We start from the raw sequence: 23,297 nt of genomic DNA, 5'->3' as shown, positions 1-23,297 counted from the left end.
AATATATTTGCTTTTAGTTAATACATGTGAATTTAAATTTTAGTAATGATAATATTGTGGGAATGTGACAGCAAGAGCAAACAGAAGCCTGATGTAATTGAAGATGAGTGATTTGTGTAGCTAATAATTAGACATTCTGTTAGTTAAACAGTGTGGTCGAGGTACAGCACACAGATAAAATACAATCACATGTAACTAAGTGATTCTCTGGAGCTTGCTCTAGGCTGGTGCTCATTATCACCAACACTTAGAAACTGTTTGCTACGCAGCATGAGAGGTGGAAAAGGATTAACTCTAATAGGCTGAAGCCTGACTGGAAAATTAATGCTTTTAGAAACAAGTTCTAAATCTCTTGATTTTTGCTCCCTTGATGAAGCTGAGGCCAGCCATGTGCAGCAGCATGTAGACTAAAAGTTCTCGGAGATCTTCCACCACCTGGCTGAAGTTGCCTGGAAGTCGATTCCATGTGAGCCAACCCAGCCCAGCCTAGCTCTGGACTTTTAAGGCCTCTATTCTCTTACTAACCCTGTCCTTTTCTTTAAAAAGATTTCACTGTAACCTCTGTAAGGGGAATCTGGTAAATTCAGTATCTAATATTAATAGTAAGCTGTCCCACCTCAGTGCAGTCTCATGACAGAAGAAGACTGTGTGGAAATATAAAAAGAATTTAAATGTGTTTACTAGCTAGAAAGGTTTCTTTGGTTTCCTTTCTTCTTGAGTTCAATTTTTTTTGGCATTACAACATCTAAATTTTTATCCAGTCTTTATTAGTAGTGGCCAGATGGAGGAAGGAATAAGAGGAGGTTTGTAGAAATTAAATTTTCAGTCATGAATAGCAGCGCCATTTGCCTTGTCACTGATAGCAAGCCCAGGTCATGTCCTTCTAGCAGGGAAGCATGTTCAGAAAGTGAAAAACCAATTTTCTTTTGGTCCCATAGTGCTCAGAGAACTTCAAAATTATTTTCTTGCTTATGACCTTCTCCTGAACACAGAATTTTATTATGTTGGAAGGGATCAGTAAGGTGACTTACCTGGAAGGCTGGGTAAGGATGAGAGCTTCCTGAAGAAGAAAGCAGAAAGGCCTACAGACAGCAGTTACCTCAGAGAGTAATATTCTCTTGCAAACAAGTCAGAATTCATGTCCCAACTACTGCACTTTCTATTTTGGTTTAACTAGCTTCGTTACCTATTCCAATTTTGCTGACTTGCTGGGTTTTTACAAACTGCACTGGTTCTCGTTAGGTTTTGGTTTCCATATCCATGTGGGATTCCCTTTCAGTCCATGGGAGTGAGATTGTCTGCTCTGTCTGGCTGCCTCAGCAGCTCTGCTCTCAATGGCAGCTACAGCACCAGGGGAGCCTCTCTCTCATTGCAGCAGTAAAAAGAAATGGTCTCATCCCATACCCGTCTATCTCCACCAGCTGAGGCTAAGCACTCTTCTTGTCCAGTAATTTTTCTTGAAAGACAGAGCAATTCTGTCTTTCCCTCTCACTCCTTTCAGAATTTATTTATAAATTTCCGAGTGCCATTTTTTCCATTTGGAAATAAAGGAAAAGGAAGGTTCTAGGCAATATTTTTGACCCAGGGGCCTGTTTATCTCATGTTATTCCTGAATTTTCTTCCCTTTCTCTAAGAAGAAACGGGGACCCTGCACACAAGCTAGTCATGTGTCTGCCTATACATTTACCGTGTATATATTAATTCACAGAATATTCTGTGGATGTATATTAATTGGTCACATCTGCACACAGATCTCTTCAGCCTGTCTAACATCCACCCTACAAGCCCAGGCTGTGTTGCCCTGAAGTGGCCACACATTACTTTGTTAAAAGCCGTGAGACCAGATCACTGCTCTCCTGCCCTCTAGCATTAATTATGTCTGTCTGTGGCTGTCCTCCTTCTGAAAGAGTTATTCTGAAAATGTTGTCCTGTGCATCTGAAAAGGAGGTTTTGGTGACAGTGTGTGCAGAGTACCTGAGACAGATTTTGTACATGCATAGTTGTCTTTAATAACACCTTTGAATCTCAATCTGTATTACTGCCTATTAAGTAACTTCCTGCATGGCAATTCTGTCACTGTAACTGAGTTTGGCTAACATGCTTGTATTTCTCCAAATAATCTTATTTCCTCTAAATGTGTCTTTTATCCCAAATAGTGAGTATTCCTTTGTGAAGTGAGCTAACAATGCATCATTTGTAACAGAGAAGTTAATGGGAACCCGAATGTAATAAGGGTTAGTGACCCGAAATTTCTCCATTCTGTGAAAACCTTGGTCTCAAGCAGGTTCAGCTGTAATTATTTTAGCTAGGTAGGGAGAGAAATCATCTCCATCAGAGGCAAAACATTAGCAGTTATAAAATGAGGTTTGTACATACAGACACGCTGTGTTCGTGTCGCTGCATGGGGGACTGAGTACAGAGGAGATTAACGTTCAATCTTGGTTAATAATCCCTGTCTTTTATGATCAAAAGAAAAAAAAAATAATGATTATGAGGCTTTCTAAAATAATGGCATGAAGGCAGCTGCCTGCATCTGGATAATGAAAACCTGAACAGTCTGTATGATCCAGTGACAATATTTAGGTGAAATTCAGAGTAGTTACTGAAGGGAGGGAGCTGCAGAATTTGCACAAAATCAGCTTGCAGAGATCTTCAATGCAATGAGAATGGGTTTGTCATTTCCCTTTCATCAGAAGAAGATAGAATACATGCAAAACCTAATATTTCTATGTAATGAAGATGTAGGGATAGATGATGTGAGCAAAAGGGTTTGTCCTCATGGAGGCTATACCAACATAGCTGTAAATACATTCTCACGCTTTTAATTCTGCATTTCCCTCTCTAATAAGCCCCAAGTATCTTGGGGAGAACCAGTCTTCTGTTAGAATCAAGGAAAAAAAGTAATCAAAAAGAAAAAGCTGAACAGAAAACCCAGGGTGATGTGACAAAGCTCAAATACTGACCACACTGAAATAAAATCCAAGATTCAAAAAACCTGAGGAGCAGCAAAGATTACAGACCAGAATCTTTGATGTTGCCCTGTTTTGGTTAGGTTTAACTGAGTTAAATTATGCTTTCAGAGAACTGTTCATCTGGATTGATATTTCACAGATGGGACCAAAGATACAAACCAAAAAAAGCTCATTTTGTGTCATTTCTTATCTATGACTGAAATATTTGAGCAGCGGTCACCCTTGAGTGGTTTTTGAATGCATGTAAAATTTGTATCCTTCAAACAGAGGAGCTGATGTTCCCCAGAGAGGAGATTGAAAGGAGGAGAGGGAGGGTGTCTCCCTGGTACAGCATTTGCCTCAAACAGAATTTCTTTTAAAAAGGCCTTTGTATGTTTTTGCTTTCGCAGCTCAGCTAACACTCAGCTCTGCAGGGTGTAACTTGTACTTCCCAATTGTCATACATCTAAGGAATCCTCTTTCTTTCTGTGCTCCAGGTTGAGCAGGGCAAAAGGAGACAGTTAAGAAGTCATTTCCACCAGTCCTCAAGTCGTAATTTTTCTAATATCCAAGTCCTTAAAGTGTTTCATAGCTGCCATACTTTCATTCCTGTGAAGAAATCTCGCTTACAAAAACAGACTTATCTGATGAGGCTCTGGCTTCCCTGTGAAGAAGTTGCAGGGATTTATTAAGCCACAAAGACATGACAAACTTGCCAGCAGTAATGTGGCTGCTCCTGTATAATTGCCTTCAGGAATATTCTTTCCTGGCCATTCACTGCAGCATCTGTGTTTGCAGTGGGTGTGTCTGTGCATGGCTGTGGACCAGTCTCAGTGCTGTGCTGGGGCCAGTGCGGATGCAGGGTGTGCAGGCAGCGTTGCCCCTCTCTGATCTGTGCACAAGCAGCAGTTTGTGCTGATTGTCACCTCAGCATTGTCCTGAGCCACTGCAGTAATGGCTGCTGCTGCTGCTGCTCCAGTGTCAGCTCCCACCAAAGTCAGAGCGAGTTATTTCATTGATTTCAGCGATCAAACAGAAAAAAAAAAAAAAAAAAAAAAGAGAGAGAGAGGGAGCAAGGGAATGAGATTGTCTGTGGGGTTTTTTCCATCTCACTGATGTGTGACATTTCCATCTTGAGTTTTGATTAAATTTCCCTTAATTAGCCCATTAAGCTAAAGCCACCAAAGCTAATGATTGAAATGTTGGTTAACTGATGATGTTTTTTCAATGGAATTTGAAAGACATAGTATTTCTAAATTAATAGTGGCATTAAACAAGGGGAGATAAAATGATGAACTATTTGTTGCAGAAATGCTGGTCTCAAGAGAAGGTTTGTACTGAAATTGCTTTCGTGTTAGCAAAAAATAAGATTAATAGGCAACCCAAGCAGCGCTGATGGTCCTAATACTGTTTAGCATTCACAGAATTTTTGTATTTTGGAGGCATTCCTGTAAATTTTTTTTATCCCTGATGAACTTGTGAAAATTTCTCAAGAGTTCTGGTTCCGGTGTTCCTGCAGGTGAAATCAGCGAGGCTGTCTCTTAACTTGAACGAACTGTAAATAAAAGTAAAAAGCGCCCTGTTACGTTCTGATATGGGCATATTACAAGGCACTCCCTTCAACAACTGAAATACTGGTTTGTATCATGCCTTCAAGGTCTTAGGAGCTGAACATTTGATAATTCTCATAAGAACAACCCTTTATTGATTGAAGAGGCACGACATGGAAAGTGCATCAGTGCGTAACACCTTGGGGCATGAACCTTAGGAAATTGCCTGAAGATATTTTTAGAAGTGCTTCATTGCCTGGAGGCAGAAAGAAGGTGCATTGTGGTCTTTCATGAAGTATCTGTCTCTTATGCTTCCTGAACTAAAGTCTGCAGCACGGGAGGGAAAAGCTGAAAGAGAGCAATTGCTTCTTTGTCTGTGTAATTAATTTTGCTGCCTCAGTTTAACACCTTACAAAAATAAATTCACATCAGTGTCCCTGTGTGCAAGTGGCATTCAGTGTGCACCCTGAGGAAATAGGCTGAGGCTTGAATGCACCAGAGTTGATCCCTTCAATGCAGCACCAATGGTCACTGTGTGCAGGGCACTGATTTTCACACGGGTGTGCAGCTGAGCCAGGTTCCACCCTACCTCTTCCTTGGCGTTTCAGCAGCACACAACAGGGAAGGAGAAGCTTCTGCTGAGCTACAGTCTGTGTTTTCCAGCCTGAGGTAGGTGCTGGTGCTCTATAACACACCAGAATGTGACCTGTGGCACTTTAGGACCTGTTTCACACACAGTTCAATCACCTCTGCTGCTGCCACTGAGACTTGTAGGAAAAAGTAGATTCAGAGCCCACTGTATGTGTCCAACAGCTTTTGTTCAAGTCTTGTATGGCATGTCTCAAACTGAACAGCTAATGTTTATGCTAGAGCCTGTAATTTCATTTGAAGTGTTGTGGGATATCAGCTGTAGAGTAAATGAGGGAGGGAGGCAGGGGGAAGGCAGCCAATTCAGTCAGAAGCCAATTTAATATCCAAGGATTTTATGTTCCCTTCTGTTCTCCTCCTAGACATACCCACAAGGGGTTTCAGGTATCCCAACTAAGAACTGTGAGACTGCTAGCAGCATCAGGCTGCAGTTGCACTTTTTATGGATTTGGGAAGATTAAAAATATGCCTTTGTGGTATTCAGACTTGTATGGATGGAGCTGCTGCTTTTTGAGCTGATAAAGATTTAGCAAGGAAAATTGTGTCTTGCAATTTGGAGTTGCCTTTGATGCTAGGGATACTTTTCCATCACCATATCCACTATTATTTGTGTCAGTCACCTGCTCTTTCATGGCAGCTGCTCATGTCTTTAGAACATAAAAAGCCAGTGTTAGAGAATTCTCTCCATATGTGCAAGGCATCTTTCCAAGGAGTGAGAAATTTCAGTGTTGGAACATCATTGCTTTTCTTTACCAGAAATAAAGAAGGAGGAACATCATAACTATAGAAATCTTTTCTGTTGTGACTGAACAGTGGTGTGTTCTAAACCCTTTGCACCTTTTGGAGGCTGACAGGAGTTTTCCTGGTTTAAGTTTTTGCTTTGGTTGTGTCAGCTTTTCTGACTCTGTGCCCAGCTGTAGCTTAGCAAGAATACCAGTTGCAGAAGACGATGGCACTCCAATCTACATATCCTCAAAATATCCTCACAAATACCCCTGGGGTCTGTTTTAGCTTTTGCCAAACCTCATTGTCCCCTCTGGAAAGCTGTCCTGCGTTGGAGAACAGTGTGGAAGTTGGGTGCATTTGCTGACAGAGTCAGGAGTCTCAGTCAAAATCCACATTGAAAACACAGGAATATTCTGTCCCACAGTAAATATGCACATGACCAGGGCAGCTTCACTGGAATTTTGGTTTTGAGGTTGACTTGCTGGTAAAGGACAGAGGTAGTACTTAAAAACAGTAGGAATCACCAAGACTAATATAACAATGCTAATAACCTACACAAAGGTGAGAGAAAATATTTTAGACCCAATGCCTTGCAGAAAGGACTAGAATCTGTGAGAAGAAAAAAAAATCTGCCAGTGTTTGGATCCTTGCTGCAAGGAAGGGACAGGATTTCTAAAGCCTTTTGAAATAAATAGGGGTGCCCCTCAAAAATACCTTGTTCTGTCATCATTTTCTCGTCTGAACTAAAACACCTGCAAGAATTCACATTCTGACTGAGCATTTATCTCTAAAACATAGAACAGGAAGCACCAGCAATAGATCTATATTAAAGAGACCCACAAATGGTTTAACTTCTGCTGGTATAAAATATCAAGATACAACAGAGAATGAAGTTTAAATAATATTTCATATTCACTTGCAGCTTGTTCTACATCATGTGATCATTTCATGTTTTTATAGTCCTGATGCAACCTCTGAGCATTTTATCTGACTGCTGAGCTATGGTTGGCTGCTTTCAGAATTTTTCTCTTTCCTAAGCAGAGTATTATGATTTTATGTGGCAGATATGCATTGAGAGAACGTGAACTTGCTAAGCAAGCTAAGAGAAAACCAAAATCCATGAGTACACAAAATTAATATGTGGTCAATGTACTGTCAGATTTGAAGTATTTGGTTGTGGGTAATTTTTGCTCTTCCTGTTGACTTGTAATATCACTGGGGGTGAATTTGCAGTGATCTGTCTTCAGGTAATGTAAGAGTGGCATAACTTCCCAGCAAAAGCCAGCTTTCCTTAAATCGGGAAGTGATTTAAAGAAAACCTCCTCAGCTTCTCTAAGGAGATAATGAGTTCTGCTCTTCCTGTGGACTACCCAGTGTCAGTTCCTCTCTTGTGGCTGCCAGGGCTGTTAGACACCCTTTGCTCCCTACTGAGCGCGTCAACCCAAATACTTTCTAAAATTGGTTCAGCCTTTGATTGTCAGTTCCTTTTAGGAACTCCAAATTACTTCAGGAGCCCTGCCTACTTATTTTTCTTAACACTTTAGGGTGTAAATCACTTGTGAGAATAAAACCTCTTAGGGGTCTGTTTGTTTGGTTGATTTTTTTATTTGTGCCAGAATCCAGGGGACTTTGTTTTCTGACAACATGCATGCACACACTTCTGGTTCCTTCAGGTTGTTTGCTGGAGGGAAGAGGGGCAATATTCTCTGATTCTATCCACCTATATTATTGTATAGCTCCCCTCCTCAGATCATCTTTCCTTGTTAGGAGTGAGGATGCTTTCTCAATCAATTTAATATTTTTATATGTGAAAAGCTTTTCTTCATTCAAAAGCTGCTTTAATTGTGAAGAGCTCTGAATCTCATGTTCTTCAGCAGAATTTAATCCCATTTTTTCCAATTTGTGCAGGTTTTGGTTTCAGATCACCGCTTCATGGGAAGAAGGCTCTGATGCCATTATTGCTTTTGACAATGTCTCCCTTAGTCTGGACTGTTATTTAACAAGTAAGTTTTCCTTTTATGTGCAAGCGACTTGTCTTTTATTTGACATGTAATAGAAATTTGGAAACTGTGGGGAATGGGCTGGGTGCCATTATCTTCAAAAAACTCTTGAAAGGTAAAGGTCTGTGTCAGAAATCACTGTGCTTAGGCAGAGGACCCCATTCAGGTGCACCCCTTACTGCTGGAGCCAAGCGGGGAGTGGCTTCCCAGTTTGGCATAAGTGTGTAGTGAGACACAGGGTGTGGGAGACCAGCTTCCAGCTGAGGCAGAGCCATCACCTGTCCAGCCAGGCTGATGCAGAAGCCAGTCTGTGATTATGGATTTCCACATGACCTGGTTTGCTGTGTGACAGTTCTCAGAATGAATGACAGCTGGACACTGGCTGGGAAAAGACAGGCATCCTGTGATTGACACTAACTTTGCAATAACATTGGGCACAATACTCCAGTTAAATTAGAACGAGGCTATTTTATTTAGACTGACGTGCATTTTAGTCTGAATCAGAAACTAGGATCTTCACACTCTACTGCTCTGGGGACAAATTTGGCTTCTGATCCTGGCTTTGTGATTGACTGGCCTCTAGAATACACCCCGTTTATACTGCTGATGGCACATGTAGATTTTTATTAAATATTTGTGTCTGACTCATCTTTTATAATCTCATGCATTCTGAATTGCTTAATTTGTAAATGTATTCAATGATCTGTCACTCTGTACCTCAGACCAACAACTTACATGAGGGCTGGAGAATTGCTGCTCTGAACAAATTAAACTTCTGCCTTGGGCTGAACAACAGAACTTAAGTGCATCCTTTCTTCTCCTACGCTTGAAGCTGCAACCTCTGTAGCCCTGTTTGAACTGAACACCTCTAAACCACTTCTGCAGTCAGAATGTTTCATCTGCTTTGTGTTAATTTGCATTGCCTGGGGCATGAGTCTCTCCATTTATGCAGTAATACCTCTTGGGTTCTGTGCAATATACCTCAAGTTACAGTATTCAAAGAGATCTTAAAATTAGGATAGAATTAAAGAAAATTCCTCCTGCTTTTACTGGCTAAAAAAAAAATTATAACAGTTGCTAAAGATTGTATTCTGTATTTCTGCTTTGTGTCTTCTTTCACTTAATGTTTTGCCTACCACTCATTCCTGTTTATTTTCCTTTTGTCTCAGTTCTGTAATAAGAATGGAAAGTAAATCTGCCCATTTCTTTTAATAATGTTATATCCTGTGACTGCAGGCTCTTATTCTCAGCACGGAAGTCTGCAGCCCTTATTTTAGCTTCAATTTTGGATTACATAGTGACTCAGTCGCCCTCAGCCATAAACCAATCTGTGATTTCTTGTTTTCTAGTCAGTGGAGAGAAGACACCTCGAGGTACCACTCCAGACTCAAACAATTTGCTCACCAGTAGAGGTGGCCAGAAGAAGTTTGGATGGGAACAAAAGCTCCTGGGAAATCTCCAGCTCAGCAGTCCCCCCTTTTCTGATCCAGCAGGTAACTGTCTGAGAAGCATCATCATATAGGAGAGATTTCCAACTAGCACAGATTTCATTTAGATGTGGCTAAATGCATTTTTTTCCCCCAAAGCCTTTGTTTAGAGCTTTTCCCAAGACCCTTACAAAGAAAACAACACATGCTCTAGAAAGAAATTACCTTTAGTTGCTAACTGTAACTTGGTTTTAACTGTAACAGACTGCAAGCTGGTGAAAGAACCAGAGGGGGCCACTTGAAGTAAAATGTGAGTTTAAACTGTAAGATAAATGTGTTTGGTGTCACGGTCATCTAAATATTGGCAGAAATCAAAGTGAAGTGTCCAAATTTACTGAGTTTAGCATTTATTATCCTGAACACCCAACTCTAGCTGATATAGAATTGGTTTGAACTAACACAGCCTCACATTTTCAGTAAATATTCATTGTCCATTTGAAACAGTACAGTATTGGACTTAGGAATGTCAGTTTTGTATGTTCATGTTACCTTATTCTCCCCTACCCTTCAGCTCCTTTTTCCAACCTAACTGTAATGGTGTGGGCCAAATAGATGCGAGAGTTCCCATCCCTGCCTTCACCCTCCCATCTGTCCTCTCCCAGGCTTTCCCACATACTCACAATATCTGTTTTGGGCCTTAAAGACCCATTTCCATTTGAATCTGCTTCCTTCCCTCCTCCTTGCCAGCCTCTCTTCCTAAGTGGTTCAAGCAGCCACAGCCTCAGCCTACCTGGGCCAGCAGGGCTGACGATGGAAGTGAGGGGTGGCTGCAGGAGAGACAAGTGCTTGTCACAACTGCAACCCTCAGCACCGTGTGCAGCTGTTTCTCCTCACTTAGGGCAGCTACTTACCTGCCAGTTTGAAATACCACCCCTCTTAAGTTAGAGAGCAGGGTTGATAAATGCCTCCTTTGCTCTGTCAAGTAAGCATAAGGATTTGTTCCTGCTGCCTCCTCCTCTCCCACTCTTCTGCCTAAGAAGAGTTCTTTGCATCTGTTTATTTTCTTGGCTGTATTTCACTTTGCTGCTGCAGTGTTCTGTTGAGGTGCATGGACTAATGGTGTTAGCTCTGATGCTGGCAGCAGTCTGGTCAGTGTGGCCAAAAGCCCCACAGAGCCTTCAAAGCCTCTCTGAAAAGCTGGATCCATGAGCCCATTCCATGGTGCCACAGCAGGGCAGCTGCTGCTGCCTGAGCTCTCTTGTGAAGCCAGCTGTGGCAGCAGAGGCTGAGGGGACAGCCTGCAGGGTCAGCTGAGTTGCCATCACATGGAGTTTACTGATATATTATGCCCTGAGCATCACACAGCAAGAAAAGTGCAGAAGCACTGTCAGGAGCCTCAAGGGAGTGAGACAGAGGCAATGAGCCTGTATGAGAGGGTGCTGGGCTGGGTGAAGCTGCACTTCAGCTGTAAAGGTTCTGTTTAGCTCTATTACAGATGCTCTGTGTGAGCTTGGGCTGTCACAAAGGTGTAATTTACAAAAGTATCTTTATATGTTCTCTTTGAAAATCCTTTGAAGTCCTTCCTCCCTTCAATATCTGTATCTCTGTTTCCTGCCTGTAAGTGGAGTTTTCTTTTAAGTGCTCTCAGTATTGCCCTTGGGCCGGTGATCTCATGGTAGGATCTATAGGCAGGGGTAGATTATGGATTTCTGGCTGACTTTCTGTAGGTGGTGATGTAGTTTCCTGAGGCAGCTATACATTTTCTTCCAGGGTACTTACTGTTTTAGCAACAGAAAAAAACATTAGATTTTAGATGCAAAGTTAATGTAAAGTGTGTGTGGGCTAGGAATCGTGTGGCTGTAATTTTTGGTGGGAATTTTGTTATTTCCTACTTGTCACTAGACTTGACATCATCTAGCTCTTCTGCTCCCTGTCCTATCTGAGGAATTCAATTTAGAGAAAGGCTTGGATGGTAGAAATAAAGGGAATCAGATTTCATGAGGGTAGAAGAGAAGGTCACTGAGGTACTTCAAGCAATTAAAATAATTTGTGATGACCTTGGGGTGAAAATTCAAGGCAATTCCAGTCTAAAACAGCTTGCCTATTTTCTGGGCTTTACCCTTGGTCTTGTTCATATTCTGTCTAAAATTGTCTCTAGCCCTTGGGGTTTGAAATTACTCCTACAGCAATTTTCTCCCCTTGTGCCCTCCGAGTAGACAGGGCAGAAACAGAGAAGCTGAGGGCAGCTTCTTGAAGTGAAAGCCATTGCATTTCTGAGGGTCTCTGCAGCACCAAATTCTCTTTTTCCTTTGTGTTGCTGAGCCCTGCTTGCTGTCAGGAAACACTGCAGATGCTTGTTTGGTCCCTGGGCTATGTATTTTACCCGGCTTTAATCTTGTTTCTTTCTGCATCCCGTAATGCATTTAAGAAACCTCGGGCTGAGTCTGAGAAGGCCTTTCCTTTGATGGGCACATATTTACTGTCGTGTGAGTGAGCCAACAGCATCAGCACCACCCTGAAGTCCCAAAGACTGCACTGACCAATATGAGCTCAGCTAAAAGTAATTACAGTTAATAGGATCCTTGACTTGTGTGATGGATCACATACTATAATATTTCCTTCTTAAGAAATCTTACTAAAACAAAGAACTGTGTTCCTAAAGCTGAGGAGACAACAGGATAATAAAACGCCCTCCCTAAGTCCCCAGGCCAGCTCAGCCTTCGCCGCAGGAGCTACAGTCTGAAAGACAGGTAGCACTTTGTTTACACAACATTAAATCCAACAAGCTCAGTTGTTTCCAAGGGCAGGGGCTCTCCACTTGCTCCTTTGTATCTGAGCACAGCCTTTATATACACACCTGCTGCTTTTACTGCATTTTCAGCAGAAGTGGAGGTTGGCACCAGCAGCCCCCTGTGCTCTCTGTTCTCAGGCCCTGTACCTGCTGACTTGCTTCTTCAGCCTTGCTGCTGTTGGTCGTGGCTCAGAGTGCTCCAGGTCGTGCACACTGGAGACTCAAAACACACCATCCAGCCACGCTGTCAAACACCCTAAAGCTTCCAGAAATGTGTTACCCACTGCAGTGTCTTACCTGGGATAATGAACACACTGGGTAGAATAAGACCTGAAATTTCTACAACTAATGTGTTGTTGTTACTCTCTCAAGCTCCTTGACGACCAGGACCAGCACAGAAAAATTCCTGTGGTTTTCAAATCACACAGCTACTTGCAGTGCCAGGTGGACATTGGATAGATGCTCACAGGGCAGTGCAAATGCTCTCCTTTTCAATTAACTACTGATGTGTTTTTTGCTGGAATACCATCTTCTTGCTGAAAGGTTGCAGGTGAAACTTGATTCTAGAAGCAGCCTGGAAAAACAGTTGTAACAAGGTCTGCATGTGCCAGAAGATTGAATCAGCTTTAATGGAACCAGGATTTTTCATCTAGATGGTTAAATCTGTACAAAAGGCTGAGTGCTGTTTATTCTGTTGTAAACCCAGGCTTACTTTGGCTTTGGTTTTAAATTGGTTAGGTATTAGATTAAGTAAAACTGAAAGCTCCTCAAACCATACTATCATTCAACTACCAATTAAAAAGTCAATTTATATCAAACCAATGCAATTTCCTTTTATGCACAAGACTAGAATATGGGAAATTCGGGCACATAAAGATACAGTGAGCAATAATGAGGAACTTGAGGTAAACAAATTACTATCACAGAAGCTGAAGGAGACAAAATAGGATTCTCAGTAGGCAAAAGGAGATAACAAGACACAGAGCAATCAAGCTTTAATTAAAGATTTCTGGTGCTTCTGAATAGGCTTTAAATACCATGAGGATAGCCTCTCTTTTGATGTTTCAGCTTCTCTTCTGTCCCACTGACAACTTATTTGTGTCAGGGCACACAGTACAAAACTGGCATTTTGTGCAGTGTGCAAAACCCCTAACCTCTGCACATCCACCAGCCATTGTGCAGCCCTGGTTTGTTGCAAGCAAACTGCCATCAAACCATTTTCTCACCCACACTGGGTTACTGTTTTCCTCCAGTCTCTTCCCAACAGCATTTAGTGGTTGCACAGATTTTGTGTTTTCCATCAGGGAGAGTCCCGTTTTGAGTACATCCATGGCTGTTTCTCGGAAGAACTCTCAGTCAAATTAGTTAATCAGATGAAGGAGCTGAAAGGGACAGTGGAGCAAGTATTAAGTAAAAGAAAATTACATTTGGTTGCTCTTTGTATGCAATTATACTAACTGAACTGTTGGTATAATGCAATAAAGGTATCTGCAGAATTGTATTTTTGTATTATGCATCAATTAACACAGTAAATAACAGCCCAGTGCCACCCTCTCCAACATAAGTTACATTCTGAACAGTGATGGAAATGTTCAGACACAACAGTGGGATCTCACAATATGTAGGTATGAATTTCTTTATTGCAGTGTTTACACTTGCTTTCTCTGTAGGATTGAAAATAGCAACAGTGCAATGCTGAAAATCAGCATGCAACCAGATACAACCTAGCAAAGTTGAATTGGCATAATTGCTCTCTAGAGTTAATCATGCACTTGAAATAAACAGGGCAATTCACAGGTTTCAGACCTATATTTCAAAGCCACTCACTCTTAAGAATGGCAGTTTAAATTGTACACAAACTGCTGTAAATCTCAGAAAATGTTTTTAAATAATTTTTCCACCTCCACCCAACTTAGTCTTTGTTATTTAACATGCATTACTACCATCCTTTGTAATTATGAGCAAAAAAAAGTTTCAAAAAAAGGTTGGTAGCATGTATCAGTTAACACCCTTTATGGAAGACTCTTTGTGAATCATAAAAGGGAAAAGAAATTAGTTTTTGTTCATGCTGCTTTGTTAGTGCCTGGTTTCAGAAGGTGGCAAGAAACAAGGTGTTCTCATTGCTGTCCAAAGCCACTAGTGCTCTTACCCTCTTACACTGACCACAGTTTCCTACAAGAATGCCCTGATGGTGTTCCTTATTTATAAACACTTTAAAAAAATCTAAAGCATGACTCAAGCTTTTGAGTATTTCTTTGAAATGATACTCAGGGTCGATCAAACATGTTTGTCATCACTGCAGATGCTCCTCCTGTTGAACTGAAAGACATATCCAAGTCTTCCACTGCTGCCCTCATTTAGAAAATAAATATAGAAATAGTAACACTAGAAAGAGTGGAAAAGCCAACCTCTCTTAGTCTAGCCATACCTCAATAACTGGCTCTCATATTGCTGACAAGACTCACTAATTTCTATGATCATTTTATATCCCCTTAATACCATTTTGTAGGCACACTTAACAGATATGGGACTGTGATTGTGAGCACAACCTAGTTCTGCCATTTACCATCATCTTTCAACCCCTGCCCCATTAATCTCTAGCAAATTCAATCCTGGGAAAGGTAATATTCTCCAATTACTGCTGATAGAACACTGTTAAAGAGCAGAACCCAAAGCAAAATTGAAATCCTTACCTCACTGAGCATGTTTCTTATATATGCTTGTAGTGTATTTTGCCTACAGGCTTCCAGCATGGACCAACCCTGGACTTATTGGTAATGCATAACTGAGATTGCTCATACACTGAGTAAAATCTACAGCTCTCCACACAACCCATGGTGCCAGTGGCAGCCAAATGTTAGTGAAGATTATGGTGGGCAGTTTCCTGTAAACCTCTGATTTGGCCAAATATTGCCAGGCAAGGGAAGCTTGTGGAAGTTTTTACAAGTTGATGAAGCAAACATTCCACTTGGTCATAGTCTCAAGCTTGATATCTGCCTGAGAAGAAGAGGTAAAATGGACTCTGTGAGGAAGAATTAATAGCATCCAAAAGTTTAGCCACTGGGATTCGTATGCCTCTGAAACATGAGCATTTATAGCACTTAATAATGTGGATTTTTACTCTGTTGGAAGTAGAAATAGCCTTTTGGTCTGAATAGAGGCTGTCACAGCAAGTTACGCAAACTGTCTACACATTGTTTTAAAGCACTGATGCATTTCACTATCACGTTGCTCTAGGTTCCAAAATAAGCCAAGTACCATGGTGCTTGGTTGGCAATTTGCTCAAATCACTGAAGTTTTGCTTGGCAGTGGGTTTAAACTAGGTTCAAACCAGCTTGATTTGACAAATGCCAGTTAATACATTTAGAACCTTGAGGTATAGCCAGAATGCCTCTGTCTGTTTTGTGGCATGGAATTTGTGCGCTGTACATGGGCCAATGAAATTGCTTTCTACGTTAGAAGTACAAATGTGCCTTAGGCTTTGCTCCACGGTTTTCTCTTCAGTGATGCTGGTTGTTATTTGCAACAGTGCCTGCAGCATCATTGCCTAGGGCTGCAAGTAGTATCAGAGCTTTAAAAAAATCAGTCATTTTAAGTCTTGTGGGGTTTTGTTCATTTTGTTTTCCAAGAGCAGGACATCACTCCCCTTTTGCTGTGGCTGAAATCCAGCACATTGATTGATGTGCATTTCATGACAAACTGTGTGAAACCTAGAATTTCTGCTGTGCAAAAGGATGAGCAACTGTGTGTGTAGATATAACAATCAGTGAATTAATTGCAGAAAGAAAAGTTATGAAGGAAGAATTTATTTTTCAATTGCTTTAATAGAGCTGAAAAGACTTTTTTATTTTGCAAAATGTTGTTCCTTGACAATGTGTTGGGGAGCTTGCCAAGGAGCAGGAGGGCAGGTGAGTGGGTGAACAGGCAGAAACTTAAAGTTTTTTCTGCCATGTTTATTTTAAATGTTTATTTTAAATTGAAATATAGTGTTCCAGTCTGAATCTCACTCTGATCTCCACTTTTCCCTGCACCCCCCACCCCCAACCTCAAACAGAGATTTCCATTTTTTAAACCTGGGTAGTATCTTGCAGCTACCACTTGCAGAATATACAGGGACATGACATGAAACTACTTGTTTTTTGTCATGGGAATGCTCAGCTGTTTCTGGACACTGGGTATATGCAACTTGGGTGAAGTTGGGCAGAATTCCACAATGTGCTAGTTTTTGGAGGAGGTTTAGCCTGGAGAGTCCTGCTCTTCTTCCCCTGGTGAGTGAGGTGCTGGCAGTGTTATCCTGCCACACACTGCAGAAGAAAGGAGGGATGTGTTGTGCACTATGCAACAGACCACAGTTATTCACAGATGGAAAAATCTATGCTCCTCACCAAGCTACTTAAGGATTTTCGATTCAGTGCTGCTGCTTTAGTCTTTGGAGATCAAAATAATGCTTCAAACTGAATTACTGTAAACTGCTGTGGCATGCAGCAACCTGTAGAAATGCTCTCTCCAAGCTCATAAGACATGCTGCAGTCATTTCTAGAATCAAGAGAAAATCAATACTTTGCAGGGAGTGAAATCTTACTTTTAAAATGTAGGAGTGGATTATTAAGGCAGGCAGTGCTCTGTTTTGCTGCTGGGTTAGTGGTTTCAGATTTTGGGCTGTTGTTATATCTGCACACTGAGAACTGGCTTTGTAAAATGTGTAAGGGGTGGGGTGGGGAAGTGTGGGGGTTTTAGTCTGTATCCAGAATTGCAACTAAGATCCATCTGTCCTAATTATCTTGAAATGAGGGGCAACTTCTTCCTGTGTGGTATGATGTTGCATTTAATTCAGTGACAAAGCTGTTCCATGTTGGACTGGCTTCCAGTGTTTATAAACAGGAGTAGGGCTGTTTGCACACCAGTGCAGCAATGACAAATGAGGAGATGGTGCAACACCTGGCTGTAGGTTTTACTAAAATCCCAGTTGATTTAAATCAGGTGCAGTCTCTCCATGGACTTCGCTTGGGCCAGACTTCTTCCTGCAACGTTTTGGGCAAAGATCACTTCCTAGCTCTGCTAGTTCTGAAACACATATTTTCCTGGTTTTGTCTCCCTTCTACCTGAATAAAGTAAATAAATATTCTTGCTAGCACTGGCTGCAGCACCTGCAGAACCTGGGAGGCTTTACAGACAATCTTGTATACACCACTGTATCCATTACAATAGGACCACTTCAGAAATCCAAAATACCACCTCCTGTGTTTGGTCACCTCCAGGTTCCTTGCACTGTACTCCCTGGCATAACGTATCTGTGATTTTTCATTGCCATTCTCACAAGCTCTGAAAAACCAGATTCTAAAATCTTAGTGTAGATTGACTAATCTCAAATTGCCAGCAATGTTTGCCTTTACTCTGATATTGCCTCTGCACTGGAAGTGAGCCCCTAGTCTGCCCTAAAGGCAGAAAATACAAAAGCTGTTCTGGTTGCTTCAGTTCAGAGTCTGAAGGCAAAAGGTCTACAGAAGAAGGACGTTCTCCTTCTGTTCAGCCAGGGCTTTTAAGCAACCAGATGGCCATTTCAAAGCATTTTGGAATAAGATGTAGTTCACTGATCCCCAGTCCCTGGAACCCAGTGGGAGCCAAGAGCAGCCAGTTTCAGGTCCAGCTGTGCTGTGTATTACATGTGGAATTGTCTAGAGATAAGTTTGCCAAGGTCAGCTAGGCAGATACCTAAGGAACGTGTATTATTTCAAGGGACTAAATCAGAAATGTAAAGCTTCACCATAGGAGCAGTCTGCACATACTGTGGTCTGTCTTAGGTTTTATCACTTCCAGTTTTCCATTTTGAGTCTCATGTTTTGGGCTTATTGTCCCCTTGAAGGTCACCTGCATCTACCTTTGGGAACATGTTTGATATTTTACTGGAGGCATCCAAGTGGCTTCTTATTGTTCCACTTACCTGCCTGCTTTACTAAACATATGTTTCAGTGCAGGTGGCTAAGCCCGCTGGGGTATTGCAATGTTAAATCACTGTGATAGCTGACAGAATGAGTCTCTCATCTTCCAGTTAGTGTGAGATTTTCCTTTGGGTTTGGGGTGGGTTTTGCAAGAATAAACACAAGTAACTTCTGGTGCCAGACTGTTCAGAGCTACTGAAGCATTTTGCTTTAGTAACTTCTAGACCTCACTTCCTTAGGCGCCTTTACCCTCTTATCTGTTGTTTTGGGGGCTTTTGGGGGTACATCAGAAGCAAAGAAGCAGAATAAAATTCTTCCATTTGCTGTTCAATAATTTTAAGATTTCATACTGCCACCTACTGCAAAAGGATTGGAGAAATAAGTGAAATTAGTATGTAAATGAAACAAGTAACAGTGACAAAATCTGTAGAGGACCATTGAGAAGGGGTGGTGTTGATTTTTCAGAAAGATGGGATTATTCTCACAGCAGTACTTAGAAGTTTTCTTACAGAATGGTAATTTTGCACAACACTGTATTACCAACATTTTTCAGAAATACCAATTGCTTTATTTCTTAAAGTTCTGTCAAAATCTTTGATCCATTTCCTACACTGAACTCTTTTTGTAAGAAGGAATTTAGCTGATCTTCAGGATTATTTTGTGAAAATGTAATTCAGACTTTTTTTCTGGTTAAGCTAATGTGTATTTTTGGAGGCTGAGCCTCTCAAGTAACAGCAATGGTAGAACTTTTGGCCTTGCTCATCCAGACACGTGCTGACTACCATTTCTAGACCACGTCAGCTTAGATAATGGCTCTGAATTCTAAGAAGCAGGTCAAGCTAACCATAGAACATCCTAAATTGGAAGGGATCTGCAAGGATCATTGAGTCCAACTCCTGGACATTGAGTGCAATTAATGCCCTGTCTGAACTATTTAGTATCACCACTGAAGGAAGCTGCATATGTGGCATTGCTTTTGTGGAAGCTGGTGGAGAAATGGTGCCCTTGAGAAGGCCTTGGGGAAGGCTGACTAGACCAACATAACTGTAGAAAAAACTTCAGATTTTAAATCTTTTATCTTTAGTGGCAGTAGAACTACCTAATGGAGTTTATTGGATTGTGTATATTAGATTATTAGTAAGTATGTTTGATAAATCATGTCATGTTCACAAAAAAATGCTTTGTTTGCTTATTTGCCATCTTAATTTTGATTATAAATGAAGTATTTCCTGATATACTAGAAAATAGGACAAGGTGGGTTTCACAAAAGTATTGTGGTCTTGCGACTGAAATGCTCCTAAAATAATCTCTAAGGAAAAGGACATAATTGCCACCGTCATGTATTCAAATTTTTAAAATGAGATATTTTTGAAACACAAATTAGCAAAGTCTTGTTCTAGAAATCTATTTGTACAGGATCAGTATTTCTAATTGATGAAAATGGCTGTAATAGGGAGGTGTTGATTTACACCCACAGATCTGGCCTAGAAAATGCAGAGCTAGGTGCTCGTTTTACAGGCCTCAGTCAGATGTTTTGCTTTCTGAAGCTTAATTTGAGTGTCCTGTGAGCAAATAATTATGCAAAATTCAATTAATCTATTGTTATGTTTTAATCACTGTGATGGTGTTGTACTTACAGGTTTTTATCCAATTAACAGTTACTTTCCCATTTAAAATAAATTCAATAACCAAATGTCTCTAGAAACTGAAAGGGCTAGAATGCACCAGCCTTGAGATTATGAATGAGCACTTAACTGCCAGAGAGCAGAACCTGAAACTGGGAGGACTCTGTTGATATTTCTCTTCTCTGTACTCTTTGCCTTTTTGAGCCTTAGGAAAAATAAAACTATGTTTATTTTTGCAATAGATTTCTGGAGATGTTGATGAAAAGTTGTCAAATACCAAGATACACAGAACTATGAGACTTTTTAAATAATCTGAGGGCATTTGTTTGGGTTAAAAGCTCAGGGCCAGGCTCTGCTCTTGGTGCAGGGAGAGAGCAGAACAACTGCTTGGTCCTTGGGTGTTGGGGTCATGCTTTGCACATGTCCTCCTTTCAGATCAGTGGCTGTTCACAACCTGTGGTGCCAGCGGACCCTATGGCCCCACGCAGAGCCAGTGCAATGATGCCTACAGGAACTCCAAGCTCAGAGTGGTGGTGGGAGCTGAAGGGATTCTCCAAGGCATTCAGATCTGGAGAGTACCAGCAACCAACACATACAGGTAAGGGAACTGTCTCTGACTGTCGTGATATATCTGTGTTCAAAACTAGCCAAGCTGCAGATACACACAGGGCATTTCTGAAGTATTACATTCAGACGTTTGGTCACATCTGCTGGGGTTTTTACTTATCACTGAGCCTGTGATTTCCAGTCTCTCCCATCTCAGCTTTGCTCCCTGGAAGATGCAACTTTTTTGGTGAAAGAGAAGAAACATTCTGAGGCACACAAATCTTTAGCCTAAATAGTTACAGGTTGGGAGAACTCTATCGGTAGCTGAAAATGAAGCATTTTCACCTCCCCAGACCAAGAGGAATGCATTTCCCATTTGTCATTCATGGAGCCCTGGGATCAGAATTAGTTTTTCCCACCCTTCACTTGGCATGGAAGGCACAATCATGTGTCAGCATTTCTTTCTGGACAGCTCGCATCAACCTCTGCTCAGCATCTTCACTTTTGTGAATCCAGACACAGCACACTGAGCTTATAAACCTGGCTTACCACAGTAGAATTGATTTTGGAAGCCAGACACCTAAATGGTAGGCTCTCTAATACTGAGGGTTCTAACACTTAAATCCCCCTGTGGAGTTGTTTTCAAAGAGAGGTGATCAGATATGGTTCAATGCTACTTAATCAGATTTTTACCAATCGTTTGCTCTTGCTGGGCAAAGAAGTACAATCAAAGTGTAGTTCACTGTATCTGAATGGTAACGTGAAACCATTACATGCATTATTTTGTAAGCAGAACTGTCAGTTTCAACCAGTGACTGTCTACTGGTGGTTTTTATGCAGCATTCCATATTGAAACCAATGATGGTATCTTGGATTTCAAAGCAAAACATTCCATTGAAGACTTTGAACAAATTTCAGTTACAATTTTCTGATCTCTTTTTTTCTTTTATATTGGAAAAGAATGCTAATGCTGAGGCTGGATGTAAGTCTCTAATAGAGGTCTAGGGCAAAGCAGTTTTGATAAACTGGCTAGGCTAGGCACAAGTTCTGCCTGAGTGCCTATTCCTACAAGGATTGATGGTAATGCAAAAAGCATTAATGATACTTTACCCAGCTGTCAACAAGGAGTTGCCTGAGGTGAATAGAATTTTTCAGAACCAGCATCCAGTAAATATGGTTATAAAGTACAGCCCAAAAATGAAGAGGCAAAACAGCCCAAAAGCTTACAGCACTGTCATTTCTTTAATATCAGAGTCCAAGAAGAGCCAGAATTCCTGTGCAACTGTAGGCTGATTTTTTGCTGCACAATACAGCAACCCTTGGGCCCTGCAGCCATGACCTGTCTATTTAAGTCCTATAAATGACCTAACAGACTTTTAAGTTCTGTATAGATAATAGATGTATAATGTCGTGCATAACAAATATATAAAGGGATGACATTCTCTTCTGCACCTCTTAAGGCTATAGTAGAAAATTCACAGCCTGGGGGAAGCAGGAGGCAATTGTGGGCTTAAATTAACTTGACATCTTCCTGATTCTGGTCTACTCAAGGGGCAGCAGAGTCCACCAGCACAGCATAGCCCTAGGAAAATGTCAAGTTTCAATATCAATTCCAGGGCTTCAAAGAGTCTGGACTTACTGCCTGTGTTTAGCTCTGCCCTGCAGTCCTGCTGCAGTGTGGGTCCTGTAAGTTTTCCTGATGGGCACTGCTGAAACACCTGACACAGGGAGAAAACTCTCCTGCTGGCTGCTGGGCTCTGGAGAAAGCTGATGTTCTGCCTTATCAGTGTGTTTTACACTGTGTAATGTATACTCCTGGTAATTGCTCAGGAAGGATATTGATTTTGTGAACATGAGGTAGACTATGCGTTATTAAAATACAGACAGCTCAACTTTGCACCAAACTGTCAGCACAAACCAACCACACCCAGAAAACCCCATCTGTGAAGGTCTGGGTAGGCTGCCACACACTGTAGTGCCCACATTTGAAAACTGGAGTTTTATACGCTCTAGTTCCTTCTCATGGGACTTCACATTGTGTAATAATGAAGTTAAACATTATAAAATAATATTTTTGTTTATATCTCCTCCTAAGCATTCAGAAGGTCTGGTCATCTAGGTCTTATGACTAAGTATGAAAGAAGTAGACTGTAATAAATTACACATTACCATCTTTTATCCTACTTCTTTCCCTTTTTAAAGGAAGAGGTTTAGGTCCATTTTGCTGAGTGCCCCATTTGTGATCACTTCCACTGTCCTCTCTTCTCTATGGTTCCTCTTTATGGTGGCACAAGAACACAGCCCAGTGGTGTGCAAAAAAGTGTCATTCTGAGCCAGCCAGGCTAGGCACAGCATTTTCTCATACTCTCAAGACTAGCTCCAGGGTTTCCATCACCTGGATGTTAGGGTGCTTGTTCTTCTCCAGCCCTGGTTTGCACTCTGCACATCCTGACTGTTCCTGAAAGGTGTGGGCTTCTTTTGCAGATCCCACAAATGTCATAGCAAAAGAAAAGAAGGAAGGCAGTAGAAGGTACTCTGTGTTCTTGCTCTGGATGGGCTGAACCTTCCTTCAGGGCCAGGATGGTTAAATAGCTTTCTTCCTCCTGTGAAACAAAAGTGTTCCTAATGAAAGGGATCCTGTTAAGGTTTGAAGTCAAGATAAGTGTTTAAATAGTGATACCCATTTTGAAGAGGGAATGACTGCCACCTGAATATACTGAGTTTTATTTGTCTTCAGCCTTTCAGTGAGGCCAGACTGGATTTCCTGAACTTTCTGATATCACTGCTTGTATGCAAAATCTGTTCTTACATGGAAAAGTATGGCCCCTACTGGCAGGGAATTAGCCCTGCCAGCTTGCTGTGTCTGGTAGTGCACCTCATTAGCCATTGCAAAATTCTACAGTAAATCAACTCAGTTTTCAGATTCATGCAGCATCTGTTCAGGGTGGCCCAGTGCTGTGTCCATCACTTTTTCTGCTGGCTCTGGTACAGCCTAACTGAGGACTGATTGCTTTGGTTATCAGCAGTGGCATGAACATAATCATGTCACATTGCCAGGATCTAATATGCTTTATGAGACACTGCCTGTTTGCAG

At 41.3% G+C, this 23,297-nt stretch overlaps 1 protein-coding gene across 1 annotated transcript in view; it reads left to right on the top strand.

Annotated features, from left to right (window-relative positions):
* ALK (ALK receptor tyrosine kinase) overlaps window positions 1-23,297 on the top strand; it is a 305,662-nt gene that overhangs the window by 248,816 nt on the left and 33,549 nt on the right. Inside the window, exons 10-12 of the mRNA XM_030268872.4 lie at window positions 7,784-7,878; window positions 9,225-9,368; window positions 20,093-20,255. Coding sequence (XP_030124732.4) covers window positions 7,784-7,878; window positions 9,225-9,368; window positions 20,093-20,255 — 402 coding nt within the window. The remainder of the gene's footprint in view (window positions 1-7,783; window positions 7,879-9,224; window positions 9,369-20,092; window positions 20,256-23,297) is intronic.

Source organism: Taeniopygia guttata, chromosome 3 (genome assembly GCF_048771995.1).
Source record: "Taeniopygia guttata chromosome 3, bTaeGut7.mat, whole genome shotgun sequence".
Lineage (NCBI taxonomy): Eukaryota > Metazoa > Chordata > Aves > Passeriformes > Estrildidae > Taeniopygia > Taeniopygia guttata.
The sequence above is the reverse complement of the archived record's forward strand: the minus strand, read 5'-3'. Positions and strand labels throughout refer to the sequence as shown.